Genomic DNA, 10,776 nt, shown 5'->3' with positions numbered 1-10,776 from the left:
GCTTTCCTCCATACTTTTGAAAATACTGTTTCTTCTGCTGAGAGAACTTTACCCCATCTGCCTACTGAAATCACTCTTCCTAACAGGGCCAGCTCAAATCCTGCTTATCCACAAAGCTCTCCTCAAACTTTGTGAACAGGTGTATTACATACACACACAAAGAGAAAGGCAACAAAAGATGTAAGAAAATACAAAGGCAGAATGATCAATTTAAAAAGTTATTTATTAAACAAGTATATTCAAAAGTCCAACGTTACTGGATCCCTTTGAAACATCTATTCTGGGAAGAAGTATTTTGTCCAACTTTCTAATGATAAGGGAAATGATAAAAATAGAACAGGTACGAATAACATTTTAAAACAAACAAACAATAAAGCACATGGTAAATTTAGAAATAAAAATAAAAACACACAAACATACAAACTATTGAAGTATGAAACCAAAACATTTCCTATGTTTTTAAATGCTTCTGGTATACTCACATGAGAGCCAAACTGTCTATGTCCAAGTTAATAAACAGTATATAAACACCTTTTTAAGGTACCATACTTAGAGAAATAATTTTAGAATATGTATTGGGCATATAAATTGCCCACATTTGGCAAACATATTCTACATATGAATGTATTCACTTATACTTAGTGAAAAAAGGAACTTAAAATTTAAACATCTTGATTTGAGAACTGTGGATTTGATAGTTCTGTTAAATTCCAACATCATAATCACCAAATGTGCTATCAAAAAAGTTATCCAAATTTCTTTTTAAAGCTGCTTCTGAAAATTTCAGTATTTTAGGGCAAAAGAAAACATCATGTATTCTTGCTTATGAATTCTGATGCTTAGTTTATATGGTTAACACGCAAAAAAATATGTAATAGAGAAGATTCCTATAGAAAAGCCTCTGTCTTTCAGTAGTTCCAAATGGTGTTACACAATATTTCACTGGAAATAGTGGTTTTACCACAGATTTGGCTGTAGCTTCTGTTTAAAACATAACTTTGCCCTATAACATCCATCAAAGGCTTTAAAACATAATTGACTTTGGCAGTACACATGGAGATCATGATGTGAATGGGGACTGCCAGTGGATATGAGGGCCTTATGAAAGGGTTTGCTCTGTGTGTGTGTGTGTGCGTGTGTGCGTGTGTGTGTGTGTATTTTAAGGAGGAAACAGGATGAAATGGTTTACTCAGAACTATAAAACACATTTTCCTAATTAGATTTCAATTGTATAAATAATGTAAATCAAATGTTTAGAACTTGAATCTCTATGGGAGGCAACTATTTTTTTTTTCCTTTTATCATTCTTTATAGCTGACAAAGCTTTAGTTACATATATTCTTCTGAACACTGAGGAAAAGGTCTCCTTTGTCCCCTTCTCAGTCTGAAAGAGAAGGAGAACGAATAGACCTGCCACTGGCGGGGCTGGAAAAAGTGAAAGGCTCCTTGTCCTTTTCTTTACTATCATGCTTATGCTTGTGCTTATGCTTATGTTTGTGCTTCTTCTTCTTTTTCTTGTGCTCGTGGTGATGGTGGTGATGGTGGTCGCTGTGTTTGGAGGACGTAGATTCTTTAGTAAATACTGAGAGTGGAGCTGCTGCAACTGGATGCATACTCATCTCCAAAGGTGATTGTTCTTTACCTTCAAGATTAAAAACACCCAAATGAATTCCTGTTAATAACAAGGAAAGTGAAACGAAAGTAAGAGGGAGTTGGTGACAGTATAGAAAAGACAATGGATTCCCAAGTGTTTATCACTTCCATGAAAAAAATTAGGAATGGGAGAAGTATCCAAGTAAGACATCCAATTAGTTACACAAAGGTAAGTTTTCAGCATTGTGACCAGGAAGTGAATATTTCAATCCCTTGTAGTCTATACAGATTATGACATATACCAGTGTTTTATCCAACCATCTTCTAAAAATTAATATTCAATATTTTAAAGTACTATGAAGTGACAATGACTATAGATTAAGACTGACATTGGTCAATGAAAACACAGCTCCTTAACCACAGTTCTGCTCTATGGTATTCGGGTGGCGGGGGAGATTAGCACTACAGGCATAGCTCATTTCATTGCACTTTGCAGATACTGCGCGTTTTACAAATGAAGGTTTGTGGCAACCCTGCCTCGAGCAAGTCTATTGGAACCATTTTTCCACCTGCATTTGCTCACCTCTAGTCACTCTGTCGCAATTTGGTAATTTTTGCAATATTTCAAAATATTTCCACTAGCAAAAAGATTATGACTTGCTGAAGGTTCAGATGATGGTTAGCATTTTTTAACTGAGGTATGTACATTTTTTTAGACACAACGCTATTGCACACTTAGTAGACTACAGTACAGTATAAATATAACTTAGATGCAATGGCAAACCAAAAACTTCAGCATGTATTTTATCTCACCTAGAAATGGATCAAATGTCTTTGAAGGTTCTTTCCATTTCCAATGTTCTATCAGCCTAGGAATCTATAATAGTGAGTAGTTCTCAGACTCTAGTGTACAGGAATTTCTTGCTTCCTCCATACCCTACAATTCTTGGGCCATACCCAGAGAATTCTCTCTCTGTATTACTCTAGGTTAATGGCACTGCTTTACATGCAGCCAACTAAGAAAAAAATTTTAGAATCATCTCAGGTGCCCTCCCTTCCAGATCTAGCTGCTTACCAAATCTTATTTATTCTTACTTACAGGAATCTCTTTAATCTGCCTCTCTATCCCGCCTGCAACTGTACTAATTCAGACCACCTCATCTCATTTGGATCACAGTACTAGTCTCCTATTAACTGGTTTCTTTGCCTGAAGTGTCTTAACACTTGAATCCACACTTTACATAGCTGCACAGCAGTGGTTCTCAACCAGGGGCAACGTTTTCCCCAGGGGTTGTTTGACAATGTCTGGAGACGTTTTTGTTGTCACGATTAGGGTGGGATGGGGGGAGGAAGCGTTAGCCTGACTGTGGGTAGAGGCTAGGGATGCTGCCATTCAACACACAGGACAGCCCCCTAGAGCAAAGAATTCTCATGGCCAAAAATGTCAACAGTGTTGAAGTTCAGAGGCCCTGCTGCATAGTTATCTTCCTAAAAACAAAGCTGATCATGACTATTTGTTTAAAAACTCAGGTAGTTCTACTGGCAGAACATAATCCTTAGACTTCAGTGCAGCAATTTCTGAAAAAATACGTATTTTTTATTCAGAGTAGTCAAAAAAACAAGCTTTTCACTAAAATGGACTTTAAGGCAGTTGTTTCTTTTCCTTTTTAAAACGTAAATTCTCAGTGCTGATTTTGATCCAATCCGGCCCCAAGCCATGTTTTTACCAAAACAAGCATCACCATAGAAGTTTTCTAAAAATCACTTTCACCACTAATTTTAAGGACAGTTTACAATCTGTCTTGAATTTATCTTATCTTCCACTATTCCTTTCTATATATTCCAGACTAGCCCTTTCGTAACTCTGTGTATTTGTAAGTGCTGTTCCTATGCTTGGAATGCCCTTCCCTTATTTCTTGTCTGACTTGCACATTCATTTACAAACATCAGGAACTACATGGGAACTGGGAAAATAGGGATAAACTGGACAAATCTCAGTTCTCCTGGAGCTTACAAAGTAGCAAAGAAGAACAAAATTGAATAAGTACTCCTGATTAATAAAAAGACAAAACACAGAGTGAAACAGGAGCACAAGAGGAGACTTAAATTAGTGGGGCAGTGGGAATCAAAGACAAACTTCTCCAAGGAAGTTATGTTTAAACTGTAACCTAAAGGAGGAGAAAGGAAAAGAAAATAACATCTTAGGTTCTTATTAATTTAAAACAGCTTAAATGTCATTTTTGAGGGACGTTTTCCCCAAACTGCCCAAAAAGAATTAGTTCCCACAACATAATACAGACGAGGAAATTAAGACACAGAGAAATTACGTGACTTGCCCAAGGTGGTACTAGCAAATCTGAGCTACGAAACCAAAGAGCCTGAACTCCAGAGTCTGTGCCCACAAGCACTCTGCTCGTCTGCACGTGGCGTGGTGCACACTGTCGCACATCTTTTCATCCTGGGGTCTCTGTCATTAGACTCACAGCTCCTTAAGGACAGGGCATCGTCTTTGTATCCCAGCGTACTGCACAGCACCTAGCATCCTCATACCTCCACCTCCCCAAAACCTGCTAAATGAATGAATTAATACAACAGAATCATGCAACTGTTGTGTTTCTTTTTAAATAGGATGTCAGGTGACCTTAGTCAAACTAAATGCATTTTGAAGGTCACTGATTTTGAAGAGAGAGGAATAAAGTACAGAAACTATTACAGACCATTCATTAAACTGGTATGGACTACTGTACCTTCTTTGTGTCGGGCACTGTTCCAATATTTTAGAACAAGCGAATGTGTTAAAGTTCCTGTTCGCAAGAATTATTCACATTTTACTACCGCAAAATTACATTTTTTATATTCATGATTTTTTGGTAAAGCTAACACTAACAGTAATGTTAAAAAAAAAAAGAGAGAGAGAGATTATATATATAAGCTAGTTTGGGGACTCTGTATCTTTTGCAATAATTGGTGCCCAGATATTCTTCAGAAAAAGAAAACATTTGAGAGATATCTGATTTATAGTTAAGTTAAATATGCCACTATATAATTTTAATTTATATTTTAAATGAACTATAAAAATATATTCTCGATTCTATAAATATGGGAATATAGGTCCGTACCTAACAGAGTATATAGCCAAGTGACAAGGAGAAGTAATAGAGCTTCATAAACAAATTCCTTTAACTCCTATCTCATTATTTAGTCAGTCTACATCAACAGACTTTGCAGCTTTCCAATTGGCTGTCTGCACTATTGGGAGTCTGAGGTCCTTTTCTGCACTGAGAGAAGTTTCATCATCTAATCCTAAACACCTACTTGGATTGCAGAAAAGCCAACGATTATACTAGAAACTGTACTTCCCAGTAGAGGCAACTGCCAAGTATACAACTGAGTGTACTCTTTTCCAAGGAATACTAATAGCCACTTCAAAAGTAAATTCAATCTCTTGTCTAGCGGTCTTACACTTTGCATTCAAGATATACTCATTAGAATTCTTGCATTTCTCTTGATTTGTATGAAGTCTATTAAGAAGACAATGGATTAGCTAGATCCAAGGATAAAGGTGTTAGAAACCAGGACTCCTAGGACAAATGGCTGATTCCAGGTCTGGCTAGAATATTTACAAGATGAGCCTGAAACATCTGGTATAATAGTAGAAAGGAAGTCTAAAGCCTTCTCAAGAACTCAAGAGTCAAGAGGTTCTCACCAACCAAAGTTGGGAAAATCTGAATATTGCTAAAGACAATAACTGTGATGGACTAGAACTGATTGATCACCACTGGAGGATGCTAGCCAACTTATTATTTTGAAAATTATTAAATACATAGAGAGAATCAAGTCTTTATCTTTCTTTTGCTATATGATCTATACCAATGGCTAACAGCAGGTGAGGGGGAAGTTAGCTTTATAGAAATAATCAGCTTATAAATAAAAACAGAAAGATGAATTAGAATATCACCATCTTGTAACCCTTAATGAATTAATGGATCCAGGCCTTGAACACCTTAGTGGCTAACCTCATGAGAGAGTCAACCAGACATTGTATGCTTCTAGATGGAAGAACACACTACCATCTATAAACCTGAATCCAATTAAGCTTCTAGATATAATTACAAATTTAAAGGAAATACACAGGACTCTAACATGTTAATTACACCACAGGTATACAATTAGCAAAATACAGACTTGAAAACTACAGATCAACACCCTGGAGTTTATAACATTGTAAAGGGGAAAAAAGAATGGACTGGAAACTTAATTTTAAAAGATGTAAAGGATATTATCAGCCAACTGCAATGTGTAGGCCCTATGTGGACAGTGATTCAAACAAATAAATTGTTAAAAATTAAAATAAAAATAATGGCATTTATGATTCAACTGAAATGTAAACAGTGACTGTATATTTAATGATATGAAAAAACCGTTTATTTTTTAAAGTACAAGAATATTATTGTGGTTATGACTTTTTAAAGTCCTTATCTTTTAGAGATACACAAGAAATTACCTATGCATAAAATAATATGTGGGATTTGTTTCAAAATAATTCAGAAAGGTGGAAATGGGAAAGGGTATAGATAAAAAACAAGGCTGACCATGAGCTGATTGATCATTTCTGCATCTGAATAATGGATACATGGGGGTTCATTATACTAGTCTGACTACTTCACAGTTTTCTATAATAAAAGTGTTTTTTAAAAAGGAGAAGTTAATGCAAATTGGCACTATCCGTGAAAATGTTAAATGCTCATATTTTTTAAATTAGAAAGTTCATTTCTAGAAACATATCCCACAAACGTGCTCATGCATAAGTGCAAAGAAACATATACAAAAATATTCATTAGAATAGTGTTTGTAACAACAGAACATCTAATAAAACCTAATGTTACCCTATCATCACCACTAACCTTTAGCTCGTAAGTTTTCATTTATTATAGATAATATATATTTTTTATTTGTTTAATTTCTTTCCTGAATAATTTTTACCAGGTCTAATTCAAGGTGATTATAAAGTACAATTTCCCTCTCATGTGGACCTGTATAACAGTAAGATTTGGGACACATATGAGCTTACTTTCACACTAGCATAATGAGGTATCTATAGAATCTCTATTGAGAAAAATGCATACATTACCATCCCCGTGACACAATGCATAATCCCACATATCATTTTAGGGGTTTACAAGATGCCTGGGAACTTGAGGCCCACCAAAGGTTAGGTGCTACTCATTTTAAAGCTAATGAAAGCCCTTTTATAATTAAATCACTTTGCTGTACACCTGAAACTAACACAACACTGTAAATCAACTAAACTCCAATGTAAAACAAAAATTAAAAAAAAAATAAAAAATAAAACTAATGAAAGCACTTTTAGTGACCCAAAATATATGTCTCTATTGCAGATAGGAGATATATCAAGAAAAGGAGATAAAAGTAATTCACAATATTATGATTTGCCTATTTCATGTTATAGGGAAAGAACAAAACAGATGTTCAGTTTTGTTGTTCCATCTAACATAAAATCTTTCCTAGAGACCTACTGAATTCACTATGGATAAGGGTTAGCTGCAGTCAATTTAACAAATGCAAAACAAACAGAAAGGGGTACTTAATACACACCTAATGTGGAAGCTTTCGGGTCCATCTGATAAAAGTGCTGATTACAGTGAGTAACCTGCTAATTCTATTAAATTTATCACACTAGGTATACGTTTAAATTTAACACAAAATGTGCAGTTTCTATTAGGAAACGTGTGAAGTCTGTTCTTCAGTTTCTTTAGATCAAAAAAAATAAAGTGTAGAATTATATCATTATAATTTAAAGAAAAATATCAAAGTCTTTTTCATATTAGACTTTCAAAAGAAAGAACTCTAGCTTTTTTTTTTTTTAAACGGATTTCTATACCAGAATAGTGCTTTTCTGACTTAGGCAAGAATTCGTTACATAGTACAGCAGCCCTAGCTGGGCAGCTACAGGAACTCTTCTTTTCTTCCCCACAGAAACCACTAGGGATCTCCCTCCGCTCCTGTTCCTTCCACTCCTCCCCTCCTCTCATCCCTGCAATCCCCGCAGCAACCTGGGAGACAGACCAGCAGCCTCAGGCACTGCAGCGGTGGGAGAGGAGAGGACGTGGTATGCTCAACCCATCACACCATACGACCCACGCAGCCCTTTCTCCGGATTCCCTTCCTTAACTCAGGGGAAGGAGAAAGTTAAGCAATGAAGGAAAATATCCCTGCCGCTTCTCCTTTCTTATCCCAAATGGCTTAACCTACCAAACACATATCATCCCTACCCTAAAATGTGCCTCTCACTATCATATGCAAGGAAAGAGAAAACTGGTGGGGGTTAGAAAGTAGACCATGACCTCTCCTCTACTTAGCGGCGTCCATCCCTCCCAGATGATGTCTGCAACACATTCCAGTTCTCAACTGCCATCTTGCGTGCTGCCTCTGAGGGAGCCCTCTCAGATGTCATCTCAGCACATGAAAAAAACACCAGGGATCTCAAACTCAAAAGCCTTGAGCCTAAGGAGACAGCATAAATGAGTAAGCAGACTACCGGGTGCAAACACAGAAGGAATCAATTGGATGGAAAGCACATCCCTGCCTAAGAGGGCCTCTCAGTTAACTCTTTTTCAAGAGAAGCTGGAAATCCAAATCTTTATTTGTAGTCTCTTCATTTTCAGTCAACTACTTCAAAAATTTTTGTAAGAATTCTACAGCCAAATAAAAGATGCCTCAGTTGGATGAGCTTCAATAAGGCCCCTCAAACCCACCTGTGAACTTTAATCTAGAATCCCTAGAGATTTAAGAGAGATCACAGCTTCCCTTACCACTATTCTATGCCTCTTCTCCAGAACCCCCAACTCTCAACCCCAGGCCAAGGTAGCTACCACAGTAGGGAGATCCCAGCTTCTGTTCCTGTTTTACTGCCAACTTTACCTGGGTTAGGTGAAAGTTGTGCTTCCAACATCCCAAAATATAGAGCTCTTAGTGCCCTTTCTCTTAGAAATACTGTTACACACAGTGGTTAGGTTTGATACTTCTATTCTTCAGTGTAGTATAAGTTAAAAAGGGTTTTTGTTGGCTAGTTTGGGAAAGCTACTTATCAAATATAACAATACTCTACGGGAAAACTGTTTTCAGAATTCCAAAATAAATACATGTATAAATAAACTTTTGGAACACTACCATTTGTAAAACGAATGTTTTCTAAATTCTAATAATGACACTTGAATTTTAAGACTTGCTCAGTGGTCATAGGGTAATGGACAGCATAATTACATTTAAGGGAAATTACAAAGGCACATTAAAGAATATATTCAAAATTAAGTTTTACAGATCAGTCTATATAATATACCGGTATACAATTTACTTCGTGACATAAAAGGGCCCTACACTGAAGCAACCAAAGCTAAAATGTTAATGTTTTCCTATTCCCTACCACTACCCCTTTATCTCCTCCCCAGTCTTCCCATATGATGCCATGAGAACTATAAGACAGTAAAGAGATTCCAAAAAAAGTAAAAATGTAATTTTTAAAGCAATATGAAACAAAGGCACACTGGTGGGCACAAAAAGGTGTTAAGATTTGCTTCTATACATATGTTAGCGTGCCACATCACTAGGATAAACCAAACAAACATACTCAGAATTTTTACTGGAACAAGAATTTATTTGACTGCTGGAATTTAGACAGAATTTACTTTTTTTTAAAGGCATGGAAGATAGGCAGAAGCATCACTCTCAAACTATGTCAAGAGGTTTGAAATGCCCTATGCTTTATAATTTTAAAAGATGTAGAAAACTTTTCGTGTCTGAAAAAGTTTTAATAAGTATAATGATAATAAAGCAAATTTACACCAAATCCCAAAACAAAAACAGAGAATACAAAATCGGCAAGGGCCGAGAAATGTCAAAATTCACTTATTAAAGTTAAGTGCTAAAGTCTCCAGCTGACTTCTTTCTGGAATATATTTTGTGAGAATCTGTTACAATAAATGCATAAAGCACACAGATACAAGCAACCAACAGTCTGGGGTCTCAATACCAAAATATTTTGAGGTGTTGCTTTTGTTCAAAGTCTCCTACTAATCACAGCTGATCCCTAAGCTCCTCAAATCATTAAACAGTTACTCTTTTGTTTATATGATAAAAACATGGTTTATATAAACAAAATCCATCAGTTGGAATTTTAAAGCCTGACTAATGACTTCTGGAAGAAGTATTCTTTAAAAATGATTTTGCTTATGTATCTTGTTTTTCACTCCCTGTCCCTCCAAAACTTGAAGACTGAATCTTTGTTCACCAGCATCACAAGTTTACTCTTTATTTGGATTATAATCTTCTAAGCAAAAGAAGAACAGGGTAAGTAGAAGACAATGTAGAATAGTAAAATGGGTAATAGTCACATCTGAACTGAATTATCTTTCATAAACTTAAGCCCAACTAGTATGAAATAAATTTAAGAGACAAAATATGTTAGTTTTCTAGGTATATATAGCATCAAGTCTTCATGATTGATCATGAATGACCAATTGTAAACCTGTCAGGGGGAGGCTGAGAGGGAAGTAAGTAGTTGATTTTTATATTTTATAAAAGTATGAAGGTACAGATTTCACACTTGCTACTGAGGCTGACATTTTTCATATTACAGTATTCTTAGAAAAAGCACTGTAAGGAAAGATCAAAATGTTAATATAATGGGTATCTTTAAACGGCATAATAGGGGATGCTTTTTTTCCCCTCCTTTCTACTTTTCTCTTATTTCAAAGTTTTATACAATAGGAGTATATTACTTTTGAAATAGCAAAAAGCCTAATTTAAAAGTCTTTAAGCCAAAGCAATATTAAGAAAGAAAAACGAAGCTGGAGGAATCAGGCTCCGTGACTTCAGGCCACACTTCAAAGCTATAGTCATCAAAACAGTATGGTACTGGCACAAAAACAGAAACAGACCAATGGAACAGGATAGAAAGCCCAGAAACAAACCCATGCACCTATGGTCAATTAATCTATGACAAAGGAGGAAAGAATACACAATGGATAAAAGACAGTCTCTTCAATAAGTGGTGCTGGAAAAACTGGACAGCTACATGTAAAAGAATGAAATTAGAGCATTTCTAACACCATAAATAAAAATAAACTCAAAATGGATTAAAGACCTAAACGTAAGACTGGATAC

The 10,776-nt window shown here is 35.8% G+C and overlaps 1 protein-coding gene across 8 annotated transcripts in view; it reads right to left on the bottom strand.

Annotated features, from left to right (window-relative positions):
* Positions 1-205: 205 nt before the first annotated feature.
* TAF2 (TATA-box binding protein associated factor 2) overlaps positions 206-10,776 on the bottom strand; it is an 81,700-nt gene continuing 71,129 nt past the window's right edge. For 6 of the 8 annotated variants that reach the window (XM_036830116.1, XM_036830118.1, XM_036830121.1 and 3 more), the window contains one exon: positions 206-1,672. In XM_036830116.1, the coding sequence (XP_036686011.1) occupies positions 1,380-1,672 (293 nt within the window). In that variant the 3' untranslated portion in view covers positions 206-1,379. The remainder of the gene's footprint in view (positions 1,673-10,776) is intronic. The other 2 variants (XM_036830117.1, XM_036830119.1) reach the window with 1 other exon arrangement.

This window comes from Balaenoptera musculus, chromosome 17, assembly GCF_009873245.2.
Source record: "Balaenoptera musculus isolate JJ_BM4_2016_0621 chromosome 17, mBalMus1.pri.v3, whole genome shotgun sequence".
Taxonomy (NCBI): Eukaryota; Metazoa; Chordata; class Mammalia; order Artiodactyla; family Balaenopteridae; genus Balaenoptera; species Balaenoptera musculus.
This window is presented reverse-complemented; position numbering and strand designations above follow the sequence as displayed.